The sequence below is a fragment of the Lepidochelys olivacea genome, assembly GCF_965140295.1.
Source record: "Lepidochelys olivacea isolate rLepOli2 genome assembly, chromosome: 13".
In the NCBI taxonomy this organism is placed as follows: domain Eukaryota; kingdom Metazoa; phylum Chordata; order Testudines; family Cheloniidae; genus Lepidochelys; species Lepidochelys olivacea.
In genome coordinates this window covers 3,543,565-3,561,020 of record NC_140423.1, presented here as the reverse complement: position 1 = coordinate 3,561,020, position 17,456 = coordinate 3,543,565, and the positions used below count along the sequence as shown (strand labels likewise).

The window sequence follows — 17,456 nt, the reverse complement described above, 5'->3', positions numbered from 1 at the left end:
GTTCAAAGGCCTTGTGCAATGACTACATTGGCTGTTGCGCAGGCTGCTGTAGCGAAGGCATGTGATCACTCCCCCAGTGGTGTCATGCGCACGTGCCCATGTCCAGAGACAGAGGAGTGGCTAGCAGATAAGCACAGGCCTGAGCATCAGGAATCCTGGGTTCTGTTCCTGACTCTGCCACTGACTCGTGCAGCCTGCAGTAACTCAGTTTTCCCATCTGTAGAATGGGCTGCCTGCAGTGGGGGTGGTGAGGCTTAATTAACATTTGTGAGGTGCCACTTAATAAAGGGAGTTGGGTACAGCTGTATCCAATACCAGACTGGGGGCAGTTCTAATGCAAAGAGGGGAGAGCAACAAAAAACACCCCATTGCATTCTTGCATACACCCCCAATTGAACAAAACTACCCTGTCAGAGAATGAGTGTGCAATGGGGCGGTCAAACAGTTAAACCATTAGCTGTGCAATAGAAAATTAGGGTAACAGATCACTCCCCAATCACACCCAAAGGTACCAGCTCTAGGCATTGTGCTGGAGCACAGTGCTGCAAGAATAGCACCTGGAGACTGTGCCCATCAAAGGAAAAGCAAACATGGTAGGAGACACCCTGGCCAGAAAAGAGAGCCCAGACCTGCACCCATAGGCTAGCCACTGGCTAACCTACTGCATCAATGGCAGGGCAGAGGGGGGTCCCCTGAGCTTTGCAAACAACTCTGACCTCAGACTTGACAAACCCACTACACCAAACACATGTCTGACAGGCTATTTAGCCAAAAAGAGTCACATGGAGCTACAGAAAGCTCAGAACATGTCAAGCGTCACAATCATTACAAGATGTACGTATGGGTAATATTTAAGGAGTAATGTATTTATATTGAAAGTGTGCTTTATAGATTGGGGGCTAGAAATTCGACCCAGGGGATAGTGTGTTTCAGTGATGGCTCATTCGGGTAGAGTGGTGTTGTCACCTCGTCCTTTTTAGCTGGTGATGTAATGCATGGCTCAATTGTGTAGCCTTGTGCAATACAAGGATGTTCAATGGAAAAAAACACCAGATGCAACAGCAAACAAGTGAAACCACATGAAGGTGAAAAAGGAAACTCACAACAAGGCAGGGGTTCACCCTGGCTGTTTTCAGTACAACACAGAGGAGGGAGACACACTCTGTATCCATTCACTAAGGAAACCCTTTGGGGAGCAGGGCTGTTTTCATGGCCTTTTGGACACTGGTTCCTGGGAAGCCAGCCAGCTCAGCAACAAACTGACCTTTGTGAGGATGGGGGAAGGACTTATTTTATTAGCTAGGAAAGGGAACTATTAATAAGAGTAGGCCCAGGTTGGTATTTTGTTGTTTTGTATTGTAACCATTTGTTTCCACCAGGCTCTCTTGTTTCTAGTTGAAACTTTATTCTTTCTTAAATCAACCTACGTTTGTTTTATGATAAATGCTCAGAAGTGCTGTGTGCTATACAGGAATGGTGATTTAAGATAAACCTAGTCAACTGGGGTACACAGCACCTTTGGGGGCAGAGGATCTGGGATTTCTGTGAGTAGTCAGTGTCAGGGGCTGGATATCACAGGGGGATGAGTCAAAGGGTCTTGAGGCCTGGGGCGCACGTATTGTTAACCAGCTAGGCATAGCCAGGACTGGCATAGCCCAGAGGAGAGGGAGTGGCTGATAGGCTGGTGGTGGTAGGAGCTGCCACCCAGCCAAGAACAAGCGAGTCTCCGCACTCTGGAGGCAGAGTGACTCACAGTCCTGGGTACCCCGAGAACCGTCACAGTGTCATATCAATGCTGAGCATTTAGAATACTATGTAATAAATCCGTATCCAGGGACACATTGTCCCTGACTGCAGGGCTTTGACACCATCAGGCTTCATGCTGGAAGTAGCGGTGACACTCCAGAGCACAGATGGAGCTCTTTAAAGCCAATGGAATCTGACGTGCATTTCTCACCTTCAGCAACTCCGGCATTAACTGCTCCCTGGGTGTGTCTGTCTGTGTTGCTTTGTATCCACGTTACCAGGCCACACAACTTGCAGCCATGGCCATTTCTGCATTTGGGGCCATTGTGTCTGTTCTCATCAGGACGGCTAAGGTACTGATCTCCACGCTGTCCCAGCCCTCGTGTCTTGTTGCTGTCTGTGGTGCCCAGGCTGTGCGACGTCGTTGCCAGAGAAAACATGGCTCTCTGGGGGGCAATTAGACTTTGCAACAGCTTTAAAAACGTCCCAGATGGTCCCATTCAGTTGCAAAGAATTTTCAACCAGTGCGCTGAAGCGTGGGAGCGATAGGTTGTGTATCATCAACCCCAGTGTAGAGCTGGGAGGTGACTTACTCATGGCCACAGCGCGGGTGTCAGAGCCAGGCGTCAGCCCTGGTCCCATGACCTGCATCCACAGTACTAGGCCACGCTGCCTCCCTGAGGGGCGCCAATGACCGACCTAGACCTTGCAGATAGGCTAGGAGAAGCTGTTCCCCCAGACTAGTCCTGCCTTCCAGCTAGACCCTGAATCCTGGAGCCCATGGGCCATTTTAGTTCCTGTGACTTGTGTAATACAAACCGTCTGTGCTAGACAAAGAGCCAGGATCGTGCCCCGTTGAAGCCATGCACCCAAGAGTCCATGACTCCAGGTTTGCTGCACAGAGCAGCCTGAGTCTCAGACCCACACATATTCCACGCATGCTCCTTGCTTCGGGCCTGGGTGATCCTCACACATTTTGCCAGCGTGGAGCAGGGACAGAGCTTGGCTTCCTCTTTCCTGCACCTGCCTGTTTCCTAGGCTGCTGAATTCCTCTCTGGTGACTATGTCGTGGTCAGCTGACAGGGTGACGCCCCTCCCAGGCAGGCGGCACCTGTGTTTTGCTTCTATTATAAAATCACAGACCTTTGGAAGAGGAAGGCAGAGTGTGCTGGAGAAGAGAAACCTACTCCAGAGCTGTTCGCCAGGTAAGGAGGGGAGGGGAGGGGGAGGGATGCGCTCAGCTTCACCTGGCTCTCCCACCCCACTGCTCCTTCTTTGGGCTGTCGGTTTCCTTAGGGTTGGTAATCAAGCCCAGATGTTTGCTGTGGGCTCAGGTTCAGCCCAGCTCTGCATTCAACTCCCCGGAGCAGTAAAGGTTGGTTGTCCCAGGTGGGGTTCTCCTCTCTGGGACGCTTGGCTGGGGGTTTGTCTGGCGGGTGCTGTATGGGATGCAGTCTGTTTTTTTCAACCAGGCTGAGACAAGGTGCTTTCACCTGCTCTAACTGAGCATGGTATAGGCACAGATTCTGCTCTCTGGTGGCAGCCCTTCCCTTGGGACCAGTGCGAGCCCCCAGTGCTCATGTCACAACAGGATTAGGCTCAGAGGGCCAGATTGTCAAAAGGGAGCATCACCTGGGGTGCACAGTGGGAGCTCAGCACCTTCAAAAAGCTGGCCTGAAGAGTCACCCGGGGAGCTGCTGGGCGCCGAGCACGGGAACCTCTGGGCCCAGCTGTGCGTGTGACGCACTGGAACATCGGGAGACAGGCCCTCAGCTGATGTAAATTGCCCTAGGTCCATGGACTCCAACTGAATTCTGACAATTTCCACATGTTGAGGAGTTTCAGAGTAGCAGCCGTGTTGTCTGTATCCGCAAAAAGAACAGGAGGACTTGTGGCACCTTAGAGACTAACACATTTATTTGAGCATGAGCTTTCGTGAGCTACAGAATGCATCCGATTAAGTGAGCTGTAGCTCACGAAAGCTTATGCTAAGGTGCCACAAGTCCTCCTTTTCATGTTGAGGAGGTGGCCCGAGCCCTTTGCCCCACAGTGTTAAATTGCTGAGGTCCCTGTGAGGCTTGTGTGAAGGGAGCTCTGTTCTTTTTGCTGGGAAATCACTCTGTTTGGCTTTGGGATCTGCTTCCCTTGATGGTTATCGCGCGTCCAAAGCTGGTGGAATGGTACTAGAACGAGGGGGATTTTTTTCCTGGTACATTTTCCATCCACCCTGGAGTCATGTTGAGGGCCCAATCTGCTCCCACTGGAGTCACTCAGCAACTGACTTAACTTGTTGAGCTTGATCCCGAAGTTTCTCCTCCAGGATTAGTGCCAGGGACGGGGAAGATGATAACGTTAACGCAGCTCAGGCTGGAGTCTGTTTTCCAGATGCCCTCACTGGCTGGATCTGTGAGTGGAGTTAATGAATTCCTGCTACTTCTGTGCTTTCCAGCTCTGAACTCCTGGGCACTTGAGCGTTTTTGGGTACTTCCACATTCCAGAAGGGCTGAGGTTTAGCCGAGTGTGGGGCATCAGGACCCAGGGTGGTTGTTTTCTCTCTGGCCTCAGGTTTGTGCTGCTGTTCTGAGATCTTGGCCCTTTTCGTCAGTGGCCATTGTCATGGCATTTATTCCAGCAGTTCACGTCATTCGGGAGACCCTGATCTTTTGGGCTGTGTTTTCAGAGCCAGGGGCTGTTTCCCAGCATTCAACATGCCCTTGGAAGCAGGAGCCCTGCTAGCGGGGGGAAATAGTGACCCCTCCAGAACATGGTCTGTTTTGTTCTGACTAATCCCTGACTTGGGCAATCGCTGACCTGCAGAGCGGTAGCGGAACAGAAGGGCGGCTGATGTCACCATGTCAATAAAGTGGGCAGGGATAGCCTTTGCCTTTGCTATTAGATCAGCTGATAGTTTCTTAGGGACGTGGGTGGAAAAAAACAACCCCTGCATCACTGGGACATTGAAAACCAGGCTGGACAGCTCAACAAGGAAGAGTGTGACGGGCAGGGACTCAGGCTCAGAGCTGTATTTAGGTGAGTTCAATGGGAGTTGGGCACCTAGGATCTTGGCCTGAGTACCCTAGCAGCTGGTTTTTGTTCTGTAGGATCGGAATGGGCAGAAGGCTAGATTCTTTCCAGGTGTACCCAGAAGAATCGCACGCATTTACACCCACTGAGAACTTGGCCCAGAATCTTTAGGAGAGGTTCAGACCAGACTGCAAGAAGGGTAGAAAGTAAAGCTACACCGCAGAGTAAACCAGGAGTCTCATGTGTCTAACCCTCCCCGCCACCACTCCCCTGCCACCACTCTCCTTCCCTGGTTGGTTTCCCATCACTCCAGCTGCAGACAATGGCAGCTTTGCCTGAGGCCAGCCTGCAGGGTTACAGGCAGTGATGAGCGAGCAGATCGAGGGATGTGATCGTTCCCCTCTATTCGACATTGGTGAGGCCTCATCTGGAGTACTGTGTCCAGTTTTGGGCCCCACACTACAAGAAGGATGTGGATAAATTGGAGAGAGTCCAGCGAAGGGCAACAAAAATGATTAGGGGTCTAGAACACATGACTTATGAGGAGAGGCAGAGGGAGCTGGGATTGTTTAGCCTGCAGAAGAGAAGAATGAGGGGGGATTTGATAGCTGCTTTCAACTACCTGAAAGGGGGTTCCAAAGAGGATGGCTCTAGACTGTTCTCAATGGTAGCAGATGACAGAACGAGGAGTAATGGTCTCAAGTTGCAGTGGGGGAGGTTTAGATTGCATATTAGGAAAAACTTTTTCACTATGAGGGTGGTGAAACACTGGAATGCGTTACCTAGGGAGGTGGTAGAATCTCCTTCCTTAGAGGTTTTTAAGGTCAGGCTTGACAAAGCCCTGGCTGGGATGATTTAACTGGGAATTGGTCCTGCTTCGAGCAGGGGGTTGGACTAGATGACCTTCTGGGGTCCCTTCCAACCCTGATATTCTATGATTCTATGAGCTGCCAAAATCTTAAACCAGTTCCCTCTAAAACGTTCTGATTTAAGGGACATGCCCCAGTATGTATTTTTTGTACCCACAGGGTTACCAACCGTCCGTATCCTCCCGGGAGGAATTTTTAAAATTTAAAAATTCCTCCTGGACAGCAATTTAAGAACCAAAAAGCCTGACCTGTCCGGGAAAATATGGGTGTGTGTTAACCCTGCCGAAAGCTCTTTGTTAAAAAGATGGGCCTGAGCTAGAAATGAGCTCCGTTTCCCATGTGTGGGGCCATGCCACGCCCTGGGGGTGTGCTGGGGGATCAGATTTTCTGATTTTATAGGGACAGTCCCGATTTTGGGTCTTTTTCTTATATAGGCTCCTATTACCCCCCACCTCCCTCCTGATTTTTCACACTTACTGTCTGGTCACCCTAGGGTGTGCACATGTGTGGGTCCCAGCTGCTCCCTGCCCCCCTCCTTGAAGCAGGTGTGCAGGGTTACTGCCCTGGGAACTGCAGGGCACCAGTGGATGCTGGACCAGCTGCAGACAGGGGCGTGGGGCAGGGCTAGCTGGAGGCAGGGGGTGCGGGGCTGGCTGCGGGCAGGGCAGGGGGTGTGGGGGTGGCTGGAGACAGGGGCTGGTGCAAGCAGGGCAGGGGGTGTGGGGGTGGCTGGAGACAGGGGCTGGTGCAAGCAGGGCAGGGGGTGCGGCAGGGGCTAGCTGCGGGCAGGGCAGGGGGTGCGGGGGTAGCTGGAGGCAGGGGCTGGCTGCAGGCAGGAGGTTCAGGGGGTGGTTGGAGGCAGGGGCTGGCTGCGGCCAGGGGGTGCGGGGGTGGCTGTGGGCAAGGCAGGGGGTGCAGGGGCTGGCTGCAGGCAGGGAGTGCAGGGGTGGCTGGAGGCAGCAGCTGGCTGCACGCAGGGGGTGCAGGGCTGGCTGCGGGCAGGGCAGGGAGTGCGGGGTGGCTGGAGGCAGGGGCTGGCTGCAGGCAGGAGGTTCAGGGGGTGGTTGGAGGCAGGGGCTGGCTGCGGCCAGGGGTGCGGGGGTGGCTGTGGGCAAGGCAGGGGGTGCAGGGGCTGGCTGCAGGCAGGGGGTGGTTGGAGACGGGGTTGGCTGCAGGCAGGGGGTGCGGGGGTGGCTGGAGGCAGGGGCTGGCTGCAGGCAGGAGGTTCAGGGGGTGGTTGGAGGCAGGGGCTGGCTGCGGCCAGGGGGTGCGGGGGTGGCTGTGGGCAAGGCAGGGGGTGCAGGGGCTGGCTGCAGGCAGGGAGTGCAGGGGTGGCTGGAGGCAGCAGCTGGCTGCACGCAGGGGGTGCAGGGCTGGCTGCGGGCAGGGCAGGGAGTGCGGGGTGGCTGGAGGCAGGGGCTGGCTGCAGGCAGGAGGTTCAGGGGGTGGTTGGAGGCAGGGGCTGGCTGCGGCCAGGGGTGCGGGGGTGGCTGTGGGCAAGGCAGGGGGTGCAGGGGCTGGCTGCAGGCAGGGGGTGGTTGGAGACAGGGTTGGCTGCAGGCAGGGAGTGCGGGGGTGGCTGTGGGCAAGGCAGGGGGTGCAGGGGCTGGCTGCAGGCAGGGGGTGCGGGGGTGGCTGGAGGCAGGGGCTGGCTGCAGGCAGTGGGTGCAGGGGCTAGCTGCAGGCAGGGGGTGCAGGGGGTGGTTGGAGGCAGGGGCTGGCTGCGGGCACGGGGTGCGGGGGTGGCTGTGGGCAAGGCAGGGGGTGCAGGGGCTGGCTGCAGGCAGGGGGTGCAGGGGCTGGCTGCAGGCAGGGGCTGGCTGCGGCCAGGGGGTGCGGGGGTGGCTGGAGGCAGCAGCTGGCTGCACGCAGGGGGTGCAGGGCTGGCTGTGGGCAGGGCAGGGAGTGCGGGGTGGCTGGAGGCAGGGGGTGCGGGGCTGGCTGGAGGGCTGCAGGCAGGGCAGGGGCTGGCTGCGGGCAAGGCGGGGGTGCAGAGGCTGGCTGCAGGCAGGGGGTGCAGGGCTGGCTGCGGGCAGGGTGGGGGGCGCTCACGGGCAGAGCAGCTCGGAGCAGCCGGGGACCCACCCGGCAGCAGCGGGAGCCCCAGGGCCAGGGGAGCAGCCGCAGCTCCAGGGCTCGTGCCCAGGGCCAGGCCGCAGCCCACGTGGCTCCCGCAGCGCAGCGCCCCCGGCGGCCGGAGGAGGAATCACATCTCTTCCCGGTCCGGAGCCCAGCAAAGCCTCAGCGCCCCCTGCAGGGAAGCGGGTTAACAACCGGCTCCAGCTCCCGACTGGTTACGGGTTCGGGCCCCCGTCGGACTCGGGGAGATTCCTCCGCTGCTTTCCGTGCCGTTGGGGTCTGGGCCCCTGTCTCGTGCCCTCTGTCAGTGTCACTGGGGGGTGGGGGTGGGAGCGTGGCACGGTAAAAAGCTGGTTGTCACTTGGTTCTTCGGGGGAAGCCGTCACAGCTCTACCCTGGGGTTGACAAGAAGCCGGAGGGAGAAAAACCCGCAGTTCTGCACCTCATCAGGCTCGAGTCCAAGCACAGCAATCAACCCCAGGTTGCTGCTGTCATCTCAAGCCCCCGCCCACCAGTGGGGCTGCTGGCAGAGGTTGCTTCCACCGGCAGTGGACAGCAGTGCGTGCTCGGCCATCAGACCGAGTTTTAACAGGGCCATGTTAACTTAAACCCTGTGGGCCAACGCCCACTGCAATTGACTCTCATGGATCTATGCCAATTGATACCATATCTATAAAACCAGCCATACCCAGTATCCGGGCCTGTGCTACCAACTACCTACAACTGAGAGGGCTGGTCACACAGTTTGTGTCCTTTTTGCATCTCAGACAAGGGAAGTGACTAGTCAGTTTCACATGTGCTGATGGTCCGTTTCGACTTCTGACACCCCTGCCTCCCTTGCCTTGTTCGCCCTGCTGAAACGTTTGGGTTGTGGAGTCTGCAGGGGAACTTTTTTGGAAGACCCAGGTCTTGCCAGGGAGGGCAAATTGGCAGATTTGATCTGAGAATTTTCCTTGGAGCAGGATGTGAATTTACCTGCAGCATCTTCCAACAGGTGGGTAAGGGGTGTGTGTGCAAGAGAGAGAGAGAGCCTGGCTGTACCCTGGGTTTTGTGTGTGCATCTCTCTCTGTCTATGGAGGTCAGGGGCTGAGGCTGCGAACCGTATTGTCGCATCCTCCCCTGTGCTTCATTTGTAGGCTCCATTTCGGGCTCTCTCTCGCTCTCTCTCACACATGCAGAGGGACAGATGTGCTTGTACCCACACACACATACACAGAGGGACATGTCACTTGGGCACAGAAAGACATTAAAACACCCAGTCATAAGCCCACTGGAGCGCCCTGCAGGCGAGGAGTTTTAAGGAGCTGTGCCAACCTTTGTGGGTGGTGGAGGTGCCTAGGTGAAATAGAAAAGGGATCCTATCCCTTTAAGATGTTCTGGCATTAGGGCTCCTTCCCTTGATGTGCAGAAACCAATCATGTGATGCTGCAGAAACTTGGCCCGGACCCGAAGCTGTATCAGTTCCAGGCCCCACGTGACCAACCTGTTTGAATGGGATCTTTTCATGGGCAGTGCCTGCTGACACAGGCCTCCTGTGCTCTGAGCTCCCAGCGCTGGGGGTGGCTCACAGCTGTGGGGAAATCGGATGCCGGGGCAGGCGCCCACCCCGCTGCCTGTTTATTATGGGGGTATTAATGGCACAGAGGCAGCTATTCAGCCAGCAGGTCACACCAGCTAAAGCCACAGCACTTGGGTAGTTACTGGTAGGGGTTAGAAGCCAGCAAAACACAGAGAACAAATGTATGAGGCATGGCGCCAGTCTTCTACAGCAGCTACCTCTTGGTGTGTAGCCCCCCCAACCCTCGCCCCCCCCCCGCCAGCCAGGGCTGCAGTGGTTCGAATGCAGTGGCAGGCTGGTCTGGTGGTGTTGGTGTTGAACCAGGTGCTGTGGGTCTATTCCTGGCTCTGCCACAGACTTCCTGTGCGACCTTGGGCCAGGTCCGAGACCACATTCTGCCTCAGTTTCCCCACCTGGCTATAAATAGCTTGTGGAGCTGACTGGATATGTGATACATGTGCACAAAATGAAAGCCTCAAGCGGCAGGAGGGGACAATGCAGTTTTAATTGCACGGGGTGGTGCGGGCACTGACATTGACGTGACAAGGGAAGAATTTGAACCAGGCACGACTCAGCCTGACAAAAACCTTATTGCCCTGGCAATTTCCACTGAAACCCTGATGCCTTATGTGATGCCAACGTGCATCACGTGTGGGGGACTGGCCATGATGCCATGATCCTGTCCTAAGCTCATGCCCCCGCTGGGCTTTTTGCCCATGAAGCTGAGCGGGTTACAGGGGGATGATTGGGCTGATCTCTTTTGCTTTGGCGGCTTGGAGCAGAATTGTGCCCAGCTTGGCTAAGAGAACCCAGACAGAGCTCATGTTCCAAACTAGACACTTGGGCCAGGTGCCTCTTTCTTGCAGATTGGTGAACCTGGTCTGAATTATCCTTCCTGTGGCTGTAGCCCAGAGGGAGGTGAACCATAGTGGTTTGGACTCAGGTTTGCTTTGAGCTGCTGGGTTCGTTTTGTGGTGTATTTGAAAACTGCTGGAATTGTAGGCTGTCATTTTAATTTGCATGGGGTTTCCTGGTCCTGCTTGCAAGCTAGGGGATGCTGTAGCAAAGTGTGCAGGAGAGAAAGAAGAAAGAAAGAAGCAGGCGGCTTCTGTCTTAAAGCAAGACGGGGGGTGAGTTGTGCATCACTGATTTAGGGAGCCGCCTGCTTTCTCTCTCTGGTTTTGGTTCTGCTACATGAGGGTTCTGGAGTCTAAGAACAGAGCAATGTTACCTTGCAACTAGCAACACTCCAGCAAGAGTGTTTTATGTTTGATCTGACATCTTGGGCTGTGTGTCGTGAACATACCACATTGGAACCTGAAACTTGGGAACTGTGGGACAGTACTTGCCCAGCCCCATGTAGACTGCCCTGCAGCGTGCTGACTCTGGACATTAGTGTAGCAGTGTGTGAAGCTTTGTGCCCTGAGAGGCTGGGCCTTTCCTTGCACTGGTACATCAGGCAGCTCGGAATAAGGTTTGACAATGAATTGGGGGTAGGGGGGAGGAATGTAACCTTTGTTCTCTGCTCCAGAGCATTCATTTCACTCTTGCCTTCGCATGCCCTCTTACAGGTGGTTCCTGTGGACGAAGCAGCCATGTCAACTCTGTACCCGTCACTGGAGGACATGAAGGTGGATCAAACCTTGCAGGTAAGAGGCTGGGTTTTGGGTCCAGTTGACACCGAGCTCAGCTGTTGGAGCAGCTTCTGCCAAGCCTCCAGTGTGGCCCCGCCTGTGTGGAGGGGCGGTGACGGTGTGCCCTGACGGCCTTGCCCCGAGTGATGTGCTATGCCCCTTTTCAAGCGAAGGCCTCGCTTGACACTGAGTGAGCAGGGTGCCCACCTTGCCTGTGGTTTGGTTTCAGTGACCAGCTCAGCTTTGTCGCCCAGCACCCTGCCCTGAGAACGTGTTTCCCAGCCCATTACATGGTGCTGAAAGGGAAGGCGTGGATTCACTCCAGCCACTGACAGAGCGCAAGGACAATCCCAGCTCCCCAGGAGCTGTGGGGGTGGGGTGATAAAATGCACCCACCCTTCTCGCTCTCCATGCCCACATAGTGAGGTCTGTCTTCTCTTCACAGGCTCAGACGAATGCAGCTAGCAGGGCTCTGGCTGGGGCTGCAGAGAAGTCAGAGCCAGCCAAGGCGACTGGTACGTCCCAGCTGAGACTCAGCCTCTCGCCGCGAGAGCTGGTTTTGAGGGAGAGTCTTCTAGACCAGAAGTGGTTTCCATAGCAGCTCAGGGGGCAGGGGAAAGCAATTATGCCCCAGTGACCAAAGGGTCAATCTCAGCTGCACTGCCCTGCCAGGCCAAGCACAGTGAGGAGGGGCTGTGAATTGGCTGCTTGGGGTGACGCAGGGGGGAGGGACCATCTGGGGGAAGGTCCGATCGTTGCCCTGAGGCTATAGGACAGAGGTGGCCAAACTTCCGAGCTGCCTATGACAATGCTCAGCAGTTCGAGAGCCAGGGCGCACCTGCCGGGGCTCAGAGCATCAGTCCTGCAGTGGGGCGAAGGGCTTCTATCTTGCAGGGTCGGGTGGTCTTGGGGTTGCAGGACGTGGGTAATTGCTGTTCGTCTCAAGGGAGGCACTCAAATCCTGTGGCAGGAGGACAGGGCCCCAGGGCGGTGCCTGGTCAGCTTAGCTCTCTGAATGGAAAATATTCTTCTCTCTTCCCCCCTCAGCCCCACCTGTTCTGTACCCAAACCTCAGGGAGCTTGGGGATTATATGGGGCTCTCGCTCTCCAGTGAAGAGGTCCAGAAGGACCTAGCCCTGGTCCCAGCAAGTGGCAACGTAGGTATCGATGTCTGGCCAGAGAATGTAACTGTGCCTTTCTGTCCCCCGGCTCGTACTACTCACGTCCTAGGCCCCAGTAAGCTGTGTCCTCGTCCCCACCCACGCCAGACACTCTGTAGCATTTCCTGGTAGGAGGGGAAGGAACCGGCAGGCCAGACCCAGGCAAAAGTACCCTTGAAGAAGCAGATGGGTGCCTGAGGAGTGGCCCTGGGAGAGCCAGCCTGAGTCTTGCTTCCTGGCCAGCCCATAGATCTCTCGGGGATTAAGCTGATGCCGGGGATTGGGCTGTCCCTCGTTCCTGGGGAATGTACCGTATCCTTGTCTCCTTCGCCGCTTGGAATCCCGCCTTCCCACACAGCCCCCAGCCACTGGCTACTGCTGATGCAGCCGGCTTTTGCTCCTGCCACCATTGCTGGGTTTTGCACTTGGCATCTGTAACATTCTGCAGCAGTTCTGGAGGAAAGAGCTTTGTCTGAGTCCTGGCCCAGTTGGGTCCAAGGGGCTGGGGGATATGCATGGGGGGAGGGGGTCACCTCCCTTTTCTGCTGCCTGGCTCTGCTACCAGAGAGTCTCCCATCTCCCCCCACCCCTGGCCCCCCACTGCCCACTCCAGTGTTAGACACATGTGAGGGACCAGCCCTAGTGCCATCTTCCCCCACCCCATGGACTATCTGCCCTTGAGTCGACTCAGATTGTTCATGTGCCGGGTGGATTCTCCAGCAGGCAGGGGCGCTGGTCCCTTCCTCCCAGGGTGTGCTGGTCGCTCCACTGACGGGAAACAACCTCGGGCTGCGCAGGGCAGAGATCAGGCCGGGCCTGCGGGAGCTCCACCTCTGCAAGGACGAGCGCGGGAAGACTGGGCTCAAGCTGAAAAGCATCGACCAGGTGGGTTCTGAGGCCAGTGTGCGCCGCTCACCTTGGGTTCACTGGGGTCCCATCAGGCCTGGCTCCTGAGCGCCGGGGCTGGGACCTGCTGAGCAACCTCAGCGTTAATAAGAACTAAGACAAGGAGAAGCAGGACCCCTTTGTGATAGTGATCTGTTTGGTCTGAGGATGCACTTTGCTGTGCTCTGACCGTGAGATGGGACACCAGGAGACAAACCCCTTGGAGCCAGCCTGGTGCCGGGCTCGTCCTGGCAGTGCCCACTGTGGTCCTTTACCTCTGTCACAAACCCTCACATTGCAGCCCCAGGTCTTTCCAGCTGAGGACTGGCCAGCATCCCTTGCTGAGCTGCTCCACAGTCAGCTGGAGTGGTCACCGTTGAGCGATGCGAGCATTTTCCTGGGCATGGGATGCCTGGTGCACCCAGCACCGCCCATGTGACAGTCGGACTCCTCCTCATCCCGCAGGGGGTGTTTGTGCAGCTGGTTAAGGCCAACTCCCCGGCGTCCCTCGTCGGGCTGCGCTTCGGGGACCAGGTGCTGCAGATCAACGGGAAGGACTGCGCTGGCTGGAGCACGGACAAGGCCAACAGGGCCCTGAAAAAGGCCTCCCCGGAAAAAATCGTTGTGATCGTGCGAGACAGGTGCGTGGGGTAGGGGGTCGCGCTCGGTCTGTGTCCGGCTTTCTCAGCGGCGCGTCAGGTCCCGACTAATCGCCCGTGTCCTGGTGCCTCCCCCAGGCCCTTCCAGCGCACGGTGACGATGCACAAGGACAGCACGGGGCACGTGGGGTTTGTCATCAAGAAGGGGAAGATTGTTTCTCTCACCAAAGGCGGCTCTGCAGCCCGGAACGGCCTCCTCATCAACCACTACATCTGTGAGCTGAACGGGCAGAACGTCATCGGCCTGAAGGTAAAGGCCCCCGGCGAGACGTGCCGGGAGGGGTGCGTGTGTGAGACTCCCTGAGCCAGGCCCCTGGCCAGGAAAGGGACCTGCTTGTGACCATCCCTCGCTCGGGGCCTGGTCCCACAGAGGGAGAATCCCGCTTCTCTGGGGCAGCCGTAGGAAGCCCCTTGCATCGGGCTATGGTGCCCTACAGCTGAAGATTTGTCTCTCTCCTGAGAAACGGGACTGAGTGGTCTGAGACGCTGCCACTGTGGGTTACTGCTGCCTCCTCGCAAATTGCTGCTGTTGAAGTGTTTCCTGTGGAGATGGGTCAGACCAGACAGAGCAGCTGGGTACTGAGGAGTTTGCAGGGAAGATTTTCTAGAGCCACCCAGCCCCTTTCAGTGGGACTTGGGTCCCGAACGCCCCCTTGTGGCTTTGAAAATCTCCCCCAGATGGTGTCTTTGATTAAAAGAAAGAACTGGCAGTTGGAGGCTGAAGGAAGCTGATCTCTTGTTAAACGTAGCGGAACTGAAAATATAAACTGGAGTAGTTGGCTGCCGAACACACTCAGTGGCTGTTTTGGTCCCTCTTCCCAGGCCTCCCTCTTACTGGGGGCCCAGCGTGGCCCCAGCACGGGGGTGAAACAAAGTCTTTTTTCATGTCATACAGTGAAGTTAACTGGTGTGATGTCAGCCTGAATAAGGGCTGGTTTGTGGGAGGTCCCTGCAGCTGCCCCTAGTGCAAGAGTCTTTTGGTTTTAAAGCTGCCGGGTTAAAATTTTTTTAAAAAATCAAGGCTGACGGGTTTTTTTTTTTACTAGCGAGGTTTGCATAGCAAATAGCCGCCCCATGCATGCCTAACTCATCACACCTAGCAGGGAACTGACAGGCCTACGCTCTGGCCACGCTACATCTCCTTGGGCTGCTGCAGGAGTGCACAGTGGAGTGGCAGGTGTGCGTTCGCTCGGCCTAGGGGGGAGCCCTTGGCCTGTGCAGTAGCTGGGTCTGTGATATCGTGTTTCTCAACTCTTCCCCCCTCAAGGACAAACAAATCCTGGATATCCTGGCTACAGCTGGTAACGCTGTCACCATCACCATCATCCCCACAGTGATCTACGAGCACATGGTCAAACGGTAGGGACATTGGCTTCCCACACACATACAATGGCAAAGTGAGTGCCTCCTGGCCCGGTGTGTCCCAGCTGGAGGCATCTGTGAGACCTTCATAGCGTTCTGTTAGAATTCAGAGCCTGGGCTCCAGCCCGAACCTGACCCAGGCCAGCCACAGCCGTGCCCCGGGGCTTTTATTACAGTGTAGGCATGCCCTCAGTGCCACTGCGCTGGTCCCGTTTGTGCACCGCAGATCAGCCTTCCTGACCCCGCGGGGAGCCTCTGAGCTGAAATTAACACGTTTGTGAAGTGCTGGGTGCTTTCAGTCACAGGTGCTAGAGAAGGGTCTGGTTAATTACTTTAAATTTAAGAAATTATGCCTTTCATAGGTGCCAACAATCCCCCACAGCCTCTTAGCACAATGGGGCCGCTGGCTGCCGCTGGACTCTTGCATCTTTCCCTTTTCAGTTAAAAGGATCAGAACCCATGGTGCCAACAATGCTCATGCAAAGTCCCAAGGACCCTCAGCAGGCTTTTTGCAGGCCCGTTCCTCCACCGTCCTCTGTACCTTGCGTGGTTAGAGTTGACGCTGTTTGAGGGACCAGGTCATGCTCCTTTTCTGACAGCACAGGGCACGCTCTGTGCTACGTACATTGGTTTACCTAGTACAGTTTTTTTGGTGCTGTTCATGAAGAGTCAATTCCTGCCCTCTCCACCCCCCACACATGTACGGCAGGCAGGCGCTGTCCAAGGGAAGGGGGAGGTGTGCTAGGCAAAGATACTGGGCAGATCCTTGGCACAAACACTTCCTAACTGACCTTTTTTCCATCTACTAACTAGGCTGTCACCTGGGCAGATCAAGTCGTCCATGGACCACTCTCTTCCTGATGTTTAAAGCCAGGCACCCGGTCAGTGGGAGCTCAGAGAATCTTCCTTCCTTTTATTAAATGCAATATAAGAAAGACTTTCCTACAATGCCTGGGAAAACAGGTGCATCTCTATGGGGAATATTCTAGAGCAAAGACCAACTGTTTCCTTTAATCTTTTATTCATTCACCTGGACAGGCTTGAGCCTTGTTTTGTCCATTGATCGGCTGGTGTCCGAAGGAGTGTGGGGAGGTGGATGTGGGTAGAGATGCGGGTGTACACACACAAAAGAGAGGTGAGCGGTTGTGGGGGGCCTCCCTGGTGGAGGCCATGTGATGCAACTCTTTCAAGACCCCACACACACAGAGCTATTTTAATAAACTAAATTAAAAATGTTCCTCTTTGCCTGTTCTTAAACCGAGGGAAGTGAGGGTAGTTTTAGGAGCTAATGAATCACTCAGTTGAGTGGCCATTGGCTCAGTGGCCACTCCAGCATCGAGTGTGCCCAAACCACTGTGCAATACTGCCCCAAAGTAGTTTACTATTGAAGTGTGAGCCCTGCGGCTGGATAGCAATGCATTCGCACTTGTTCCTCTTTGCACAAGTTGGGACGTGACAAACTGGGGTGGGGGGGAACCATGGGCATGAGTTCTTCCTCAGTTAAATCCCAGGCCAGCTTGAGGGAGGTGTTTGCAGAGCAGGTCAGATCAGAGGGGGTTTGTCCCATCACAGATTAAGGCGTAGAGAAGGTGAGAATGGGAAAGGCCTCAAGGCAGAAAGACAGGTGCATGTCAATACACCCAGGCTGCTACCCAAAGAGACGTAGTGGGGACTGGTGGACTGAAGTCCTAACACCCTGCAGCATAAATTCCCCAGTCCTGGCTCAGAACGCTGTACTCAACACTAGCAGACGTCGTCTTATTCCTTTCTCCATGGTCCACGAGAGCCACTGCTGGCAAGGGATGTTGTGCTGGGCCTCTGCCACGCTGAGAATCAAGGAGTTAGACGAGAAGTGCCCTATCCCCTGTTTGCTTTATCAGCCTTCCTACTTCCCCAGCCCTCCCTGAGACACACACCACAGAAGGAAACGTGACCTCACCAATGTAGCTTGCCTGAAAGCCTCCGCTGAGCCCTCAAGCACAAGGCTCTCTGGGCGTTGCTGCTTCTCCATCCCTGGCTCGGGTTTGACTGCCCAGGCCTGAGAGCTCGTTAGCGCCCCAGGAGCAGAATGCACATTCTGGGGCCAGGCTTCAAGTCCATGCAGCAGGGGCTAGGCCATGGGTGGCCAGCCTGAGCCTGAGAAGGAGCCAGAATTTACCAATGTACATTGCCGAAGAGCCGCAGTAATACGTCAGCAGCCCCCCGACAGCTCCCCCACCCCGCACCTCCCGCCCACCGGCAGCCCTGCCAATCAGCGCCTCCCCCTCCCTCCCCGCACCCCGATCAGCTGTTCCGTGGCGTGCAGGAGGCTCTGGGGCGGGGGGGCACGGCAGGCTCAGGGGAGGGGGCGGGAAGGGGTGGAGTGGGGGCAGGGCCTGTGGCAGAGCCAGGGGGTGAGCAGTGAGCACCCCCCGGCCCATTGGAAAGTAGGCGCCTGTAGCCCCAGCCCCGGAGCCGGTGCCTAGACAAGGAGCCGCAC

The 17,456-nt window shown here is 56.1% G+C and overlaps 1 protein-coding gene across 3 annotated transcripts; it reads left to right on the top strand.

Moving 5' to 3' along the window:
- The first annotated feature begins 2,858 nt into the window (after positions 1-2,858).
- Positions 2,859-16,215, top strand: SDCBP2 (syndecan binding protein 2). Of its 3 annotated transcripts, none has more exons than XM_084645580.1 (9): positions 2,859-2,951; positions 10,849-10,926; positions 11,357-11,426; positions 11,959-12,068; positions 12,795-12,956; positions 13,422-13,597; positions 13,694-13,865; positions 14,883-14,974; positions 15,791-16,215. In XM_084645580.1, the coding sequence occupies exons 2-9, from the start codon at positions 10,873-10,875 to the stop codon at positions 15,843-15,845; spliced, it is 891 nt and encodes a 296-aa protein (XP_084501706.1). In that variant the 5' UTR covers positions 2,859-2,951; positions 10,849-10,872; the 3' UTR covers positions 15,846-16,215. The 3 variants fall into 3 exon arrangements, with proteins under 3 accessions (XP_084501706.1, XP_084501704.1, XP_084501705.1); XM_084645578.1 differs by having other exon boundaries at positions 12,792-12,956; XM_084645579.1 differs by lacking the exon at positions 2,859-2,951 and adding an exon at positions 4,664-4,776 and having other exon boundaries at positions 12,792-12,956.
- Positions 16,216-17,456: the final 1,241 nt, after the last annotated feature.